The 19,396-nt window shown below is 32.4% G+C and overlaps 1 protein-coding gene across 1 annotated transcript in view; it reads left to right on the top strand.

Annotated features, from left to right (window-relative positions):
• The window catches only part of LOC107436909 (transmembrane protein 132C dtn), an 83,803-nt gene that overhangs the window by 31,884 nt on the left and 32,523 nt on the right, over nucleotides 1–19,396 (top strand). Inside the window, exon 2 of the mRNA XM_043048436.2 lies at nucleotides 14,530–15,382. Within this exon, the coding sequence (XP_042904370.1) occupies nucleotides 14,530–15,382 (853 nt within the window). The remainder of the gene's footprint in view (nucleotides 1–14,529; nucleotides 15,383–19,396) is intronic.

The raw sequence follows: 19,396 nt of genomic DNA, 5'->3' as shown, positions 1-19,396 counted from the left end.
GTGGAGGTATCGGTATAGTTGATACATTGCATATACTTTGTCTTACTCTGATTAATTGAGAGGTGCATTTTTTTGGCCTCTCTTTCCAGGTCCAGGAATGCCTGCTTTAGGTCTTTAGGGGTTCTTGCTATGATATCAATATCATCAGCATAGGCCATAATTTGAACAGATTTTGAGAAAATAGTTCCTCTAGTGTTAATTCCTGAATCTCTTACTACTTTCTCAAGAGCAAGATTGAAAAGAAGGCATGCTAATGCGTCGCCCTGTCTTATGCCATTTTTTATTTCAACAGGTTCAGATAAGTTTCCCTGTATTTTGACTTTCAATTTGGTGTCATTTAATGTAAGGGATATTAGTTTCACAAGTTTTTCAGGAATGTTAAAATGTCTCAGAGCGTCGATAAGCAGTTCTCTATTAATGCTATCATACGCTGTTTTGAAATCAATGAAAAGGTGATGTGTATTGATTTGGAATTCCTTAGTCTTTTCAAGAATATGCCGGAGGTTATATATTTGTTCAATTGTGGAACGATCCCTGCGAAATCCACACTGGTAATCCCCTATGATGTTTTCGGCATATAAAGATAGTCTGGTGAAGAGAATACTAGAGAAGATCTTATAGGTAGTACAAAGGAGGCTAATACCTCTATAGTTAGAGCAGTCGAGGACATCTCCTTTTTTATGAATGGGACAGACAGTGCTGAGCTTCCACTCTTGGGGAAGTATTTCAGTCTCCCACACTGATAGCATAATGTGGTGGATGTCTTTAATTGCATCTTCTCCAGCATTTTTTAGTAATTCTGGTGGAATGGTATCTGGGCCAGGGGCCTTATGGTTTTTTAACTTTTTTATTGCTTCCACAACTTCAGCAAGTGATGGTGGATCGATCATTTCTTGATTGGTATTTTGAGAGAAGTTGGAAGCACTTGGTGGGTGATCAATGTTCAGTAGGTCATGAAAGTGTTCTTTCCACCTTTCCATTATCTTAGATTTGTCACTCAGTATTTCCTTGTTTTTATTTCTGCAGAGAGCTGTTCTAGGTTTAAAATCTCTGCGACCAAGGTTGATCTCACGATAGAAAGCTCTGCTTTCATTTGATCTTTTGAGATGTTCAACATCTCGCAGTAGATCCTCGTGGAATTTCCTTTTCTTGGTCCGATGGACTCTCTTTTCTTCTTTTCTAGCGACCCTGTACTCTTCTACGGAGAGTCTTGAGTGCTTTCTACTAAGCATTTTTTGGTATGAATCAATCTCATTTTGTTAACAGGCCAGAGAAAAAAATGACTTTGAAATCAAATCGGTAGAGGATATTAACAATTTATAACAAACGAGAGAAAAAAAACTAAAATATTTATTAAAAGTTGAGATTGCTCACTTATAAAAATTTCCGTTTATTTCACTTACTGTTTCCATGAATTTTCCAGTTTTCAATCATCTTTTGGAATATTTGTCAATTGAATAACAGCCATAACGAATAGAATCTTTTTTAAATCTTCAAAACTTACTAAATTTCATACCCGAAAACTTCCATGATAAGTCTTCATAAAGAAAAAAATTAAAGTCAAAGAAAATGAAGTACTTAACAATAAGTAGTTTATAAAGTTTTATCCGATTTAGCGAAAATTTTACATTTTGTAGTCAAACAGAAATTTTTTAAAGAAAAATTATATAAAATTTGTATTTAGGGTTAAAAGTTAAATACAGGTATTTGGTGTTCATTTAAAAATAATAATAGTTATATACCTAAAAGGGGTTAAAATAGGTTGCAGATAACATCGTATTAAATCGGAGTTAATTAACTTTACAATATATAGAATTCTGAAATCTGTTTCTTGAAAAGGAATCTGCTTATAAAATAAATACTTCCATTTCAAGCCCACTTATTAAAAAAATTGTCAAAGTAAATCAATATTCCATACTAGAGCTAGGCGATTTATATCAAAATCGTCATATATCAAAAAATTTTAAGCATCGCGATAACGATATTTTAAAATGATTGCACAATATATCCCAAATGTTACGTTACATATCCAATTTTTAAAATTACAATAATAATCGATAGCGATAAATATCGAGTACCATAATATCACGAGTATTATCGATAATGACAGTTATCGATTACGAGACTATCGTGAGTATTGATAAATTTCGTTGAGATAGCAAATATGTAGATCACTGTTTAAAAAAATGTATCATATAGGTGGGAAAATATTGCAATATATCTTGATATTTATTTTATATATTGCGGTAGTATAATTTTAGATTTCGCCTAACACTAATCTATATCGACTTACCTGTTCATAATTCTTCGAAATTGAGTGTTTTCAAGTTTTCACTTAACATATTCGTCTACTATCTTTTTTATACCAAGAATCTGATTTATCGACGTTGAAAACTTTCCTCCGTTTTTGGAGGGAAAAAAATAGAATAAATATATATTAAGAGTAAAATCGATGTATTTTTTTTTATTTTTATAGGAGATTCAAAATATAAAAAAAGGTTAATGGTTTAGTTTCGTGGCAGCAAATTTAACAAAAAAAAAAAANAAAAAAAAAAAAAAAAAAAAAAAAAAAAAAAAAAAAAAAAAAAAAAAAAGAGTTAAGGAACGTGCCCGTGAATACTAATAAGGTAATAAGGTATAACGACGTATCGTGTGATAACACGTTACTGCAGTAAAAAATCAGTTAAATGGGAATCAGTAAAAATAAATAGTTATTTCAAAAAGATTATTCGTAATTTTTCTTATTCTCGACTTGATAATTAAATTCGTTAAATTTATGATGAAATTAAAATAAAAGTGAGCCTTTCAATTGGGTACTTGCCAGTCGAAAAGAAGCGAAGTGATTATGCCTAGCCATGTGATTCAAATCCGATTTAATTGGATACCTGTAAGCGACGTCACGCATGTGTGTAGAAAATGACTCTTTTTCTGAATTGATAAATGTCACATACGATACCGTCACTTGCAGGTATCCAATTATTGAAACAATTGTATGCAATGGTAACAGATAATAAATATGCTTAATTGGGTACTTGCAACTCGTGCGAAGTGAATATACCAAACCATACGATTTCAATCAGATTTTATTGGATCACCTGTAAGCGACGAAGTGTGTGTCGAATCTGATTAGCTTCTGAATCGGCAAACGCCACGATTTACCTACGATGAAGTCACTTGCAGGCATCAAATTGATAATATTTTTTGTGCGTTTCTTAACAATAAAACGAAATCACAAGGTACAATTTATCTTAAGGTTTTGTTCAACCTAATTTAAAATTCACATTGAATATGTATTCGAAATTTCGATCTTTTTCGATCTTTTTTTCATCTGACTAATCGAAGCTCTCAATTTCCTATTTGAGCTGTGTGCCCGATGACGAGGCAAATAAAATACTGGTTTACTAGCTTAGTTGTCCGACTATATTTGGGAAACCGAGTAAAGGCATTCATTTAAAAGAGTTGATATTTAAACAACTCAATGTTGGCAAAATTAAACTTAAACGAAATGTTTGTTTTTTCAAATTCAAATATATATCTTATAAACATTGAATTTGCCTGTAATCATATTTATGGCACTCCGAAAAATAATTACTTTACACCATTATTTTAATAAGTACACGTTAAAGAAATCTGATTTCCATTTTAATTTATTCCACACATGTTTTTAAGTTCCTGAATTTTTTCTCCATGCATTTTCGAATCCCCAAAATTTATTCTTTACTCCTTTAAATCTAAATTTCTTGTATCCCTAATGAAAGTTTTTCAGGATGTGATCAAGTGGGAGAACTTTTTTGCTGTTGAGTTCTTCCGCATGCTTAAAATGAAAAATCGGAAATCGATACGGAATGTCCGGAAACCCGTTTCGGCTCGTGTTTGGTCATCCAGGGAATAGAATGCATGCCTTGCATTAAGTCCGGCCAATTTTATTCGAATCCTATCAATCTGATCCGGAAATTGAATGGTACTTCGATTCGCAATAGCGTGCTCCCACAAAATTGCTTGTTTCAGATCATAAGATCTTTTTTTTTTTTTTTTTTTTACCCTTTAAAAGAACAGTCTATGCGTCTCAAGTACTGGATACACGTAAGAGTAAAAAAATAAATCGTTATCTTTTTTTCTTTTTCTTTTTTTATTCAAAAGTTTTTGTCCCAATTCTTTTACTTTACACGTTACCGAGCGTGATGGTGGAAATTGCTTGACTCATTTTCTCATTCTACGTTTTCGAATATCGATATTGACGTAAAGTATTTTTTCTGGATACAGTTTGAAATTTTTTTTTTTATTCGAGTAAAAAATTGCTTTTTTGAAGCTATTAAATGATTCGTTTTTTTCCTCAATTGGAAGTGTATAAACTTTAGCTTAATTTTTAAAAAAAATATATCAAATTTGACTTAATGAATTATTTTTAGATACTGAAGCGGAAATGTATTTCTTGATTAAGAAAACTTCATGGGCTTCAAAAATATGCGGATGGAAATATAAGTGATATGTTTTAAGCGCTCAAATATAGTCACCCATTCTCTAGACTTGTCAGAGGGGAATTTGTTTCACTCTCGACTACTGCAGTTTTTCTAGTTTTGTTTCTCACATTTATTTTCCATTTTCCGTTGGCAACTTTACATTTTATATTTCAAATCACTTCTCATTCACGTTTGGCAAAACTTGAGAATGAACGCCTATTTTTGAATGCTTGGAGCATGACTTTTATTTCCATCTGCTTATTTTCGAAGTTAATAACGTTTTTTAATCGAGTAATCACATTTGACTGCTTTAGAAATTATATTTTTAATTATATTTATAATCAATACCCAAAAATAATAACATGGTTCTACTACCCCTTAATTAATTTCAATAGGACACTTCAACCACTGCTTAATACTGCACCCCAGTTGCCTACATTTGTAATAATTTAAGGACTAATTGCTCATTCCCTTTATTCAGACTTATGATAATAGGCTTATAAATTATGCCAAAATATTTTAAAAAAATTTGCTGATAGTTTGCAAATATCTTGAAAGCTTTCAAACCCGGAAAAGTGAGTTAGTTTGAAAAAATACCCTTTTTATTGTCTTGTTTTAATTATACCATATTTCAAGTATTAGATTTAACTAAGTTACCTAGGATTGTTAAGAATAAATCACTTGGAATTAAAGAAAATGACGTTGCATGAAAAGAAAGTCACGCAGAGAAGTTTAATTGGTAAATGAAGATATTTTGCGAAAAAATAAAAATTATTTCGATTTCCCTTATCTTTGATGCTTAATTTAAATAGCTATAAATATGACGTTATTCCCTTATTTGTGGTCTCTTATTTATTTTTAAATTGAAGCCAACACGTAAAAGTGTTAAATTTAATATTACTATCGTGTTGAGACAATAATATTAGTGTAAATCAACTATTCCAATAACACAATGTAAATTTTAAACAAAAAGTGGTAAAATGGTTTATTTTGTACTATTATTAAGTGCTATTATTTTGTAACAACAGGGATATTATTTCACAGAAAAATATGAAAATGAGCTGGTTGTCAATCTTTCCATTTCTATCTTAAAACGCCTATTTTAATGGTTCAATGTGATGACCACAAATATGCTAACTATTTAGTGCTAACTTATAATTAAATTACGGAATCAAACCCTAAAACACACTTTCTCTGAATGAATATAATTTTTTTCCCGAAGGATTTGGATTTTTAACTAAAGTTGCCGCAATCTGGAAATTATGGTCCCACTGCTTAAGTTAAGAGACTTTCGAAAATTAGTGTCTCTTAATGTTAATTTCACTTGTTGCGTTTTTTTTCACATCTCAGGAACTTCTTCAACAGAAAATAAAGAATAGAAAATTTTTTGCATCTTATAACAAAATTTAATTTACCAATGATAATTCCACCTAAAAAAATTTTTTTAGCAATTATTTATATTTGTTTATTTATTTAATCGCGCTAGGGAATCGTGCTAATTTTTGAGAAAAGAAATATAAAAAATACAAACATTTTTGAAATTTCAGTACCCAGAAACTGTTCAACAGATTTCATTCAAACTAGATAATTTTTCATATAAAATGGTGTAAGAAGTGGTATGCCTTACAATTCAAAATTGTTTTAACTGTCATTAAATAAAATAATAATTTTAATAAAAATTATTTTTTTGCGGTGAATTATATTTTGATGAACTTATTTTATATTTATATGAATTTTTTTTTCGATTTGTTTAAAAAGTTCCCGAAATATGGCGAAAAATTCAAAAATCGATATCAACATTAAAAGGCCTAACAATACAAATAACATTATTCTCATCAACTAACTTGTCATATCTCTTATAACTGATGCGAATAACATCTACTTATTTGCATACCTATTTTGATCTGTTTGTTTTTCTTGTTGTTTTTTTCCTTCTCTTTTTTACTTTAGTTTTATTTTGAATTGTATACACATACATATATATTTTCAATTTATTTTTAATCAATTACTAGGTTAGGTTCTCATTTTCTTATGTCATTTCCATGTAACCATTTTTCAGCAAACAACAAGATTAGAAACATGCATTATTTATCACACGGTAAAAGTAACTATAAAAATTAAACACTTTTCAAACAATGACAAATTGGTCATTGTTGAAGCCTTTTAATGGCTTTCCATCTTCCAGCCAAAAAATAATTTCCAGCCCATCTACCGAAGCCAGTTAAGAGTATGAATGCGAAATGGAGCTAAGCTTCTGTCCAAATTTTTATTGTATTCAGTCGGAGAGGGCAATGGGGGCAGACCCCCCTCCCAAGAGATTAATGATTCAGAAAGTGACGTCAACTTCGAGTCATTGATTTTTGCAAAGGCGCCTTTGCTCTGGCAACGTAGCGGCATTGAAGAGCCCTTCTATTTCCATTTTTTAAAGTTGATTTTTTAATTTTTTTTTTTTACCTCAGCCCCTTGAAATTGTGCCCAAGAGGGCTTTATAAATACCGTTACGTCTCGTCTTTTATGTATAAAATTATTCTTTTTTGTTATAAATAAAATTTTTTTTAAGGAAAGAATTTAAAAAAAAAAAACTTTATTGTATAATGGAGATTCATGGTTGTATGCATCTTATAATGCATAAGCTTTTGGGTACATAAAAAATGGTAAAGGCTTAGTCTTGAATAGAATGTTTTTCAGATTGACCTACTGAAAATGATATTTAAAAGGATTAAAAGTTACCGTTTTTTTTTTTACCGCTTTAAAAAAAAGATTACATGATTCATGAGAGCATTAGTAATAAAAAGTATAGACATGATTCTTGCACGGCTGCGGAGAAAGCACCTTAGTAATAACTTATTACATTACATTAAATTGGCGTTTATGTGTGCTGGAATGAGCAAAAATGGTACCAGCGTCGGCCACAGACGTGTAGTAGTTGGAAAACAAGTTGGCGTTCTTATGGATATTTTCTTCTTAAATGAAATGTTGGCTGCGTGCATTTTCTTGTTGTGGAAACTCTAGACGTATAAGACAATTAAAGGCTAACGCAATGTGGGAAAAATTTCTTAAGTGGTAAAACTGATAGGTAATGTTACAATTGATCTGTAGGTAAAAAATTTGTTTTAACACTTTCGTTGTCAGCCGAGTGCAGATGGTTATACTGTATCATTGAAGAGTAGTATTCTATAAAGATAAAATTAAAGTAAAATTTTCTTATTTAAGCAACCATTTTAGTTTTTAAATTTTAAAAAAGTTTATTTTTAAAAAACAATACGTTATTGTCATGAGAAAACATCATATTTTCTTCAAAAATAGTTGGATAATATGCATCTTGGCTACCACTTAATATCTGATTGCTTTTTTTTTTTTTTTTTTTNAATGCTGAATTTTTTTTTTTTTTTTTTTTTTTGGCCGTTAGCTGTCGGGCAAAATTTTGTCTCGCAATACCACGTGAATGATTAACAAATGAATTCTTACCCTACCAAAATACATTTGTAAATTAAAAGTTAAAATGAAGCATGTATGAAGATTTAACGCCCTGAGTACTGAAATTAACCGTTTAACTAACTTTGCAGTAATGCAACTTCTAAGTTCGCAGTTATGAAAAAAGTGCAAATTTGCATGAAAATCAAATGGAAATTTTCTTCTGTTAATTAATTATTTGATTAAAAAGCATAACAACGGCTTGGTTTTAAAGACAAATATAGATGTTGTTGTTGTCGGCCATCAAGGCAGAGGAGGTGCGATTGTTTTTGTTTTCCAGTAGCACCATCTATGGCCAAGAATTCGACTTCGGCCACACCCGTTTATAGGGTGGACCCATTCATACATCGATTCATTAATCACAGATCGTTATTTTGACCTGAACCAGAGAACGACCAATCTCTTATTCAGTACCCCCAGAGGTATAATTTGTTACGTGAACTTGGAGGACTTTGCGACCCGACACATTTAACGTGCATCAGTACATAGGGAGTCTTCGGCCGGCTGGATTCAAACTCCTGTTCCCTCAGTCCGGCACCCTGCCAACCAGAATATCCTAGTCCGATACATATAGATAAAAATATTAATATATTTTATTTGATAGGAACGTCCATCTACTCCAATACAATTTCTAAGAATGGAAATATTGGAGTTACCAGTCTTCAACATTTTGAAAGAGAGGTGAAGGGAAACATTTCATGTTTACAACGCTTTCATAAGAGATTTTTCACCATTTTTTAAATCTTTCCTTTTTTCTACGAATCCCAGCTTCCTACATTCAAGAGTGGTAAAAGAAAAATGTGATAAAAAAAGAATCTCAAACAAAAACAAAGCTTTTAAAACCTAAACCATCCATATATTTTACATCAAAAATTCGTAACACCCATGTTTTTATTCTTTGCTATCTGAAAGGTGTCGTCTTTCGGCTTAATTATCTTAACCTAAGCTCTTCGATCGTCTGTTACAAATTGAAAATGGCGGGTGCAGAAAAAAAAGCTAATGGAATATTCGGAAAGAAGTACTTTTCTAGCAATTGCTATGATTGATGATTTGACGTTAAGTGTTCGCTCCATCTGAAGACTGATTAATCCATCGATTCATCCATCTTTAGAACTTTTCTTGCGTATTTCCATGAAGAATCATACAGTTCTATTCCCTTAAGTAAATTTTAAATTGCTGCGTTTGAGTGTATGTGTTTAGCATAATTTTGAAGAACGAAAACCATCCATTCTAATTTAACTAGTTGAAACTAGAAACGTTTTTTTCTTTTCTTTTCCCGGTGCTGTTTTTAAATAAATATGCCTAGCATTACTCATTATTCAACAAATTTATTTATCCTAAAACTTATTTTGTGTCACGATATTTTTTGTACGGAAAATGTTGTAAGAGCTTTTTTAGAAAAGTTAAAAACTGTTTAATTACAAATAAATTTTGAACTTAAAATAAATTATATTTTTTAAGAAAAATTTAAAGAATATTTTTGAAATTCCTTGGCAATCGTTATTAAGGATAGTATTAACTGCTCTCAAAAAATTTGGTTTTGCATATATATATATATGATAATAATAATAAATAAATAAATACTTTCGGAAAATTTTGACGATTGTGATTAAGGATTAAGGATAGTATCAAATGCCCTCAAAAATTTTTATTTTGTAAGAAAATATATATTTAAAAAAATTAAAGAATACTTTTGAAATGTTTTGACGATTGTTATCAAGAATAGTGTCAAATGCCCTTAAAAATAATATTTTGCAAAAAAAAATTAAAATATTTTTGTAATTTTTAAATAACCTCGTCCTCATCAACAGCCGACAAATTAAAGTTTTTAGCAAACTGCTTCTTATTATTTCCAATTATTTTAATATCCTCGAGCTAAGTGGGTGAACTACTTATTCAGCAACCACACGGACAGCTGACCTCACAGTGTTAAAACAAACTTTAAGACAAATTCATGATGGATGGGATGGGGGCTGCTTGGCTGCCCAGGTGCCCAGCTCCAGAGCACTACTATGACTATAAACGCAACGTCAATGAAAAAATGGATTCATTTCACAACTTTTCATGCTTTCTAAATTAATTAATTATGGGAAAAATTATAAGTAAAGTCAATATGTTTTTAAGAAACCCACAAAAAAATATTAAGCTCTGTATTACTATATGTGTATTTGTATCTCTGGTCTCTATCTCATTTTCTCACTATTACTAACTATTTACGAACTTCAATTTACTTTGGCAACAAATATCAATAAGGAGGTTGGCCTCAGTCTAGGATAGCCTATGATTTATTTTTACTTTTCCGCAATTTATGCTTAAGAACTATCTTTATTGAAATAGCGATTTTACTACAAATTAAAATATTTTACTACCTATTATAATTTTACAATTATTACCCTATTAATTTTTTTATGATACCTATTAATATTCAACTATTATTTCCTATTAAAATTTTATTATTATTACTATCTGTTAAAATTTTTTTAGTACTACCCATTAAAATTTTACTGTATCTATAAAAATTTCATACTTCATATTAAAATTCAACTATTACTAGCTATTGAAATCTTACTATTACAACCTATTAAAATGTAACTAGTACTGGCTATTAAAACCTACTATTACTACCTATTTAAATTTTATAAGATTCATGGGAACTCTAATAAATATTCATTTCTTATCGTAACCAATTTTTTCATTTCAATACCATTAAAAAAAACTCGATTGCTGAATTTTTTTTAAAATAAAATTTACGTGGTACTATTTAAGAGATAAAAAATACCTGGAGCGAAAAGGATGAAATTATATATCAAAATAATTTAAATACGTGAAAAAAAATTGTAAATTTTTACATGAGTAATTTTCCAGACTAGAACTATCATTAATTTTTATTACCTAGCAGCTATACTACATCCCCGAAAACCACTTGGAATTAAATAAAGAAGCTTTTTATTCGTCTGGCTACCATTCCAGCATTCTCTATCATCTCCATATCCCATAAGTAAAGAGGGGCGACAAAGTCATTTTTGTAATCTTACACTCAAGGCCAGGTGGAAGACTTTTAGCAGACACACAAGGGAAGGCATTGTGTCAACAACCAACCATAAGGGAGAAAACTCCGAAGCGCCCAAATTATAAAAGAATGATGAAAATAACAGGAAGTCAGGGCGATACCCATCATCAACGTGGATTAAAGCAGAGAGTGATATTCATTTCTTTTTTCTTCTTCCACTTCTGTTACTGAACTCGGTATTTATTAAATGTAGGGGCGTAACTGCTTTGGGAAAAAATGAGAAGAAATCCGATATAATATTGTTAGTTGTTAGGGTGGTCTTTTTTTATTTAATTTGACAAATATTAGTGCTGGGGTCCCCTTTGTGTTTTACTTACAGAAGCGGCATATTCCAATATATTAAATTTTTTTACATGAAAATGGTAGTAAAAATTGATCTTTTTTCCTATTTAATTCTAAGGTTTATAAATTTGAAATTATATGATTTTTACCACCGTTATATATAAACTGAACAAATATAGATGCAAAAGTTTTGTATTTTATTTTATAAAAGGGTGACGAACACAGCCGAATAAATTCTGAGTTTACGACTATCAATGCTCAACTATCAAAGTTCTATAGCCTTGTAATTTCGAACCCAAACCAGAAGACATAGGAACTCCTGAATCAAGCATTGAGACACACTGGCCTTTGTGGAAATTTTTTGGATGAAACTAGCTCGCATTTGCGTTGCATGCGCAGGAAAACAAAGAAAACCTCCCTTGGTTAGCCTGATGGAAAGGGGATTCGAACCCAGGATCCGTCTACTACTGACGGTATTTTACGTTACCAATGTGGTCGGTATGAAGTCGAATTATCAACCCCGGCCATCACTGGGATTCGCACCTACATTTGAAGACGAATGCTCTATCCCTGAGTCACGGTGACTCGAGATAATAATGGACAGAAATTTGGAAATACTTCTATAGTTGCTGTTTCTAATACCACTTACCAACCAGCTAGCCTGCTTGGTAAAAACCAAACGAATTTAAGGCGGTTTCTTGTTTTTCAGTGGTGTCATCTGTGACCAAGAATACAACTTCAGCTACACACACGCCACAACCCGTTAATAGGGCGGACCCATTGATTCATCCACAGATCGTAATTTTGACCTGAACCAGAGAACGATCAATCTTCAATTCAGTATCCCCAGAGGTATGATATGTTGTGGGAAGATGAAGGGCTTTGTGACCAGACAGATTTAACGTGCACCAGTCACACGCGGGGCCTTTGGCTGGCGGGAATTGTATACCATGTAAAATCTTCCTAAGCATTTGCTGCTGAAACATTTGAGACAATGCCCGTCATCACACTTCAAGACAAACCACAAAATGGCTGAATGATAAAGGAATAAATATTTTAAAATTGCTGAAGATTGCTTCATCTTCTGACCTCAATCCCATAGAGAAATAATGTGGAATGATGTAAAATAAACATGAAAAATCAGGAAAAAAAGACAGTTAAAGAATTAAAAGAACATTTGGTAAGAAAATATGGGACGAAACAATTTTCGACATTCTCAAGTCTCTCGTAGAATCTGCACCATGGCGGCTTCAATTGCTTATTATTAATGCTAAAAAGGAAAGATTTGACAACTGATTTATCTGTATGATGTTGTATAAAAACAAGACATCTTGAAATGCATTTTAATTTCTGATTTTTATTTGGATTTACTTAAATAAAGTATTATTTGAAAGTCTCATTTTTTTTTCTTTCTCTGTACTGTTTATATTTTAAAGGATTTTCGTCCAAAATGTAGTTAAAAACATTAAAAGTCACAAGTTAATATTTAATAGAGGATGAAATGAAATCACTTCCGAAATCTGTCGAATCACTAGCGAAGAAGATGTAATTAAAAGTATCAAAACCAGTTTAAATACCTGATGAAACTTGAAGTTGTTCTTAATAATCTCTTTTTAATTTTGTTGCAATCAAAAAGAAGTTTTAATGTTTTTAAGTTCCGCCTCCCTTACTAATGATTCACTGGATTTTGTCAAGGATTTTGTCTTTTTCCTCCCTCAGATATTTGCGACTCCTATGTGTGGAATTCATTCATTTTTTGACAAGTACTCTAAAAATATTTATTATGGGTGATGGTTATTACGCTGCATAGAGCAAACCTGGTATCACATGTGGTGATACCTTTAACTGATGTCGGGGGGGGGGATGTGCTATTTTTCAAGGAAAATTTAGGATTGTGGGAGTTGAATGATAAGAGTTAAAGCTTAGCGTACTACATATGATCTCGTTTGAAAATCTCAATTGGCAAAAAGCCCAGATATTGATTTTCGTTTCCTCCCCTCCCCTTTTTGTTTTCTTTTTTAGATATTACGACTGAAGGTTACGTAGTTACTATATAATTTGTACGCTGTGTCCAATGAAATTACCCACAAATTAGCCTTTACATGTTGAAAAGTATTATTTATGAGCATTTTGCTTAGACTGACCTAATCTGAATTTATCAGGACCCAAATTTGTGTGTTATTACAAAAGGATTTAAATTATATAGGAAAGATTATTCTAATGGCTTCGGACTTCTAAGAGTATCATAAAGTAACTTAACAAGGTCAGAAAATTCTGTCCTTGTAAGTTGATCTGATTTTGCTACTCGCTTTATAGTCCCTTTTAAATGTTTTTTATTTTATTTTATTTTCTGTTTTTACATGTTANCATATACGTGAGTGTGTGTGTGTGTATATATATATATAGAGAGAGAGAGAGAGAATAAAATTTCCAAATATTAGAAACATTCTGTTCAAAGTAATAAGATTTTGAAATAATTTATAGAAAATTCATGGAATTGTAAATCGTATTTTGGAAAAAAAATTGCCTTTGTTTTACTAATGTTAAAACTAAATGAAAAGCATTAATCAATTCTTTAATATTATTTAAATTGATTTTCTTCAATCTTTCGCGGTTGAATGATTTGATATTTCTAAAAGATTTCTTAATTATGTGATGAATACCAAATTAAAAAAAAAAAGTTAAACATTCCTTTAATTTAGCTTAAAAAACATGTAAAATTTTTACTTTTAATGTGTAAAATTTGTTTCCATATGAATCCATAATGAGTAAATTAATTAACTTGTACACTAAATTTATTTCCGTTACCTTAATGCAAATCTTAAATTTCGTTTAATTAGTAAATTTTCACGTTTCTTTCTTTTTTTTTCTTCTCTTTTGTGTTTTATAGATTTTGACTACATTTTTTTAAAATTCATTTTATTTCATTTGTTTTTGTTATTATTGTAGCATTAAAAAAAACATATTATCTGCTCAACTTTTTAATTTATGTAAATTTTTTATTTAAGTAAAAATATAAGTAAAACATTGTTATTTGTAATGACACTTTATTTGTTTAAATATTGATTTAACCACCGAAGCATAAATTGTATTCTTAAATGATGGTAAAATTAATCACGTTAAAAATAATTTATTAGCTTTAAAATTTGCCTTTTTACGTACATAACATTTCATCGTATATTTTCTGTATTACAATAATAAGTTTTTTTGGGTTTTAAGGTTAAAAATATCGTTTTCTTTTAGAAGGAGACTGCAAAATAGAACTAACATTGGAAGGGAGAGAGAGTGGCTTCTTTCTTAGAAATCTCCAGGCCGAAGCTTTAAACAACCCTGAAGACGAGGAAGAAGTTCGCCGATTTACTCTTCTTCAATCCAACTTGCCTACAACATTACGAGCACAGTATGGACCATTTGTCTCGAAGCAGGTTGTCCATCCGGCATCGCTCCATCCAAAAAACAATGATTCTGGTGATGCCAGAATCGAATCCATGCTGGAATATTCCGGTGACATAACAGCTCGTCTAGTAACTCGTGAGGTTAGGCGTGATAGACCCGTCCTCCGAGTGCTCTTCCACAGTGCAACAGCTTCAGATCCAAAGCGAAGATCAGGTGGATCGGATAGTGCGAATGAAAATAGAAAACTGTCATCAAATGATGGTATTTGTGTTGTCTTGTATGTCCACAATCGCGAACAGCATCTAATGGCCGCTTGCAGTCCGGCTGACAGCCGAGATGGCGTTTGCCTGGCTCAAGCCACATTGCCAGTTTCGTGGTGGCCTCCCCTCGAGTCACCTGCCTGGAAGAGTCCAAAGACCCAAAGGACTTGGGTTCGAGTTGAGTATGCTGTTCTTCGAAGTGGCTCATTTGAGTGCTCTGATGCTGCTGCCTTACCCGTGTCAGTACCCGCTGGATTACCTAGTGTATATTTAGATGATGTTCCTCTTTCCAGCAGTCATGGGAGCTATGAGGAGGTGAAAAGTGATGATGTTGTTCGAATTCTAGTCCCTCAAGGACCTGTTTATCCTAAATCAAAGGTTTATGTCCCTGTTTATCTTCAACCAAATCCAATTTATCCTCCGTATGTCTTCGTAATAAGGTGAGTAATTTTTATTGACATTGGTTTTCAAGAATCAATGATTAAATACAAATGCTATTTAAATATTTTCAAATCATAATATTCTTTTTAGTTTGGACAAAAGGAGTCATGTTCTTTGTCATATGGCGTTCAGATAAATATTTTAAACTTTTGGATCAAAATTAGGCCTTATCTTGGTCACCTTATACTGATCTAACCTCCGTTTGTCCAAACAATATTAATGGACTAATTATACTGACGCTATTATATCGTTTTAAAAATCTTCACACGGCCAAAATTGTGTTTACCGATATTGAATTACTCTAAAATTTCAAGATAATAGTGGAATGGCGTGTTGAAAGCCTTGTGAAAGCATTAAATTTTTGCAAATAAAGAACATATCTTAGAATATTATCGTATTTGCATTTAAAAATCGCTGTTTTCTAAACCATTTTCTTTCAAAATGACAGTTTTTCATTAAAAAAAATTTTTCCCATAAAAACAAAAAGTAACTTTTGGTATAACATGGCAAAAAAGAAGAAAAAAAACGATATTTCAACCAAATTGGTCAAATGGTTTCTGAGAAATTTAAAAAAAGGCGTATTTTCATTGTATCAAGTAACAAAGAACTATCTGCTAAACAAAATAAACCACTTTATTAGTAACCAGAAAGGAGTATAATACAGTAAAAGAATAATCCCTGTTCTATGTAATGATTATTTAACTTGATATCCTATTTTAAAAAGTAATGGATTAACTGTACGTTAGGTATTTAACCCAATTCAATCCAATTTATTTAAATTCTAGACGAAGAGGAGACAGTCAAATTAAAAATTGGTGGTAAGTGTTTAATTAAAGATCATTGATTTTTATTTTTTTTATTTTAATTACCAAATCAAATTTAATGCCTACCTAAATATGATGTTATAGCTATCAAAGCATTATCTCTTTCTGAAATTGTCTAATATCAACTTACTTTTGCCACCACTTTTTATTTATTGGAAATAAACGCATGACGAGTGTCGCTGTTCAAATGATGCCGTCGGGGTAATGTAGAACAGCACAGCGGTTTTCAAATGATGTCCCAAAAGAGTAGAAAAGTCACACGGGAGGTTAAGATGTTTTTTTAACCGGTTATGATTTTCGAAACAAGTAATTAAATTGATATCCAATTAATTTTCCATTATTTATTTAATAGTTCCTCTATTATTATGAATTTGTTTAATAAAAATGTTTGTGATGAAAGAAAATTGCTAACAATGTCTTTTCGTGCAGCATATATAGTCCCTTAAAGACACAGTTCCCAGTAGAGCATTGAAGTCAAACATTGCTGACTGCGGTTTGTAAGTTAGTGGGTGACCCCTTAGATCAGCCTGCGTAGAGACCAAGGGTGCTCGGTATCGGTCTTATTTAAACTGTTCTCGACTTCAAGCGCAGGTCGTCGAGCTACCAAAACGAAAGAGCCATCCCAGGCAGGGCTAAAAAGAATAGAAGGGCTAGTTCACTCCGCTCTTAGAGCTGAAGCTACGATTTCCCTCCTCATGACGTCACTGTGTCCANTGAGTGGCCAAATTATTATGACCACCCCTTCAGTACGCTGTTGGGCCACCTTTTGCGCGTATTACTGCCTTAATTCGTCTGGGCATGGATTCTATGAGATGTTGGTAGGTGGTAGAAGGTATGCCAGACCATGCTCGCTGAACTGCTCTTGCCAATTCCTGCAAATTCGATGGTACTGGATCCATCTGTCTGAACGCCCGTTCAATATCAGCCCACAAATTCTCAATTGGATTGAAAATTTGGGTATTGTGCTGGCCAACGAAGCAAGTTAAATTCTCCGTCATGCTCTTCGAACCATCTAAGGACAATGCCAGCTTTATGACAAGGAACGTTGTCCTGCTGGAAGTATCCATCCCCGCCAGAGTACAATATTGGATGCACTTGATCTGTGATGATACTTAAATACCTTTGGGCATTAAGGCGTTGTGGTACAGGAATTAAAGGACCCATACAATACCAAGAGAACACTCCCCATACCATAACGTTGCCACCACCCGCTTGAAGTGTCGTGGCAATGCACTTGGAGTCCATGCTTTCGTGCTGTTTTCCCCATATTCTCATCCTGCCATCTGCGCGATGCATTTGAAATCGTGATTTGTCGGACCACATAACCCTCTTCCAGTCATCTACTGTCCTTTGTTTGTGTTCCTTTGCAAATTGGAGACGTTTGCGCTTATTTAAAGCAGACAGTAGAGGCTTATGAACAGGTCGTCTGCTTCCATACCCTATACGGCACAATGTGCATCGAACAGTCCGTTCAGAGACGTTCACAGTTGCTCCTTGATTAAGATCACTTGCAATTTGTCACACTGTTGCTCTCCTGTTGCGCTGCACAACCCTGACCTACCTTCTTTCTGATCGAGCATTCAGTACCCTGTGACGACCACAATCCTGACGCTGAGACCCGGTATTTTGCTTGATTGTCCATTCTATGTACACATTAACAACTGCTGCTCTAGAACACTTCACAAGTGCAGCCGTTTTGCTGATACTCGTTCCGACAAATCTCGTAGCCACAATCATTTCACGTTGAAATTCAGTTAAATCACTTTTCTTTCCCATATCTGAGCAAGCAACACAGTATAACTGATGACTCACTTGTCCAGCATTCCCGTGTTATAGTTATCTTGCCCTCTAGTAGCAGCGCTGTGACGCAATAACTCATTTGCATAAAACTCTGAGGTGGTCATAATAATTTGGCCACTCAGTGTATATAGTCCCGTAAAGACACAGTTCCCAGTAGAACATTGAAGTCAAACATCACTGTCTGCGGTTTGTAAGTTAGTGGGTGACCACTTAGATCAGCCTGCGTAGAGACCGAGGGTGCGCGGTATCGGTCTTCGTTAAACTATTCTCGACTTCACGCGCAGGTCGTCGAGCTACCAAAACGAAAGAGCCATCCCAGGATCAAAGTTGTGATGGCATATCTTCGGATCATCACCAGGGATGTTTTCCAGACCATCGCTAATAGCCCATTGTGCTCCTCTAGTGCGACGTAAATGAAGTACCCTACCAACCTCGAACAACAATATAATGAATTTATTATAAAAATTATATGCATTTATAAAAAATTGCATTAGTATTTCGCATCCAATAAAAAAAAAAATCAAATTCAACAGTGTGGGAAGTATGTTCTTCTCCTTATTGACGTTTGTGCCATTTTCAAAATAAGCATGGACATAGGCTTTAGATAGGCTAAACTTGACCTAACAGTCATGAGTAACAGTTGCAAACTCACAGCAATTATGAAAATAGCATATTATTCTTTAAAAAGCATCATTTCATCTTACGACGGAGTTTTTTCAAAAAACTGCCCTAAATCATTCAAGTGAGGTGAGGCAGAAAATAATTTTAAATCAAATTTATTAAACATTTAATCACACATTAAAACATAAAATGTGCTACCAATTGAAGAAAAAAGCGTAGAAAGTTGTACAGCCCTGAAAATTTTATAGCATTCTTCAAAATCCAACATTAAACGACGACACGTTTTCTACTTTGAGAAACTATTTTCACTCTCAGCACTCTTATCTTTCAAGTGTCGGAAACTAAGTGCCTGAATGATGTTTAAAGAATGCGCCTGGGAAGATCAACATGCTTTTATGGTTCTTTCACACGTTGTTTTGGAGTAAACATGCGAGAAGATGACCACCATTATGATTAAATGCACCCATAAAAACATATTACTAGTGGACACGTATCTTAGAAATAGTGTTTTCTTTTCTACATTTTTTTTTAATTGAATATTTTTTGTTAAATTTTCTTAATTTTATGTTTAAGATTTTCTATTTAAATTTTGGGAATTCGAATACTTTTTGATTTTTAAAACTAAATTTAAATCATTCCATATCTTTACAGAACATTTTTAAGTGGAAGATTTTAAGGGCCAAGTAATGTACCTTTTGCCCAATGTACTTCTTAAAAAAATAAAAATAATGAAAATAAAATAAATATTGAAATATTAAGAAGTGGTCT

Source organism: Parasteatoda tepidariorum, chromosome 5, assembly GCF_043381705.1.
Source record: "Parasteatoda tepidariorum isolate YZ-2023 chromosome 5, CAS_Ptep_4.0, whole genome shotgun sequence".
In the NCBI taxonomy this organism is placed as follows: Eukaryota; Metazoa; Arthropoda; class Arachnida; order Araneae; family Theridiidae; genus Parasteatoda; species Parasteatoda tepidariorum.
The sequence above is the reverse complement of the archived record's forward strand: the minus strand, read 5'-3'. Positions and strand labels throughout refer to the sequence as shown.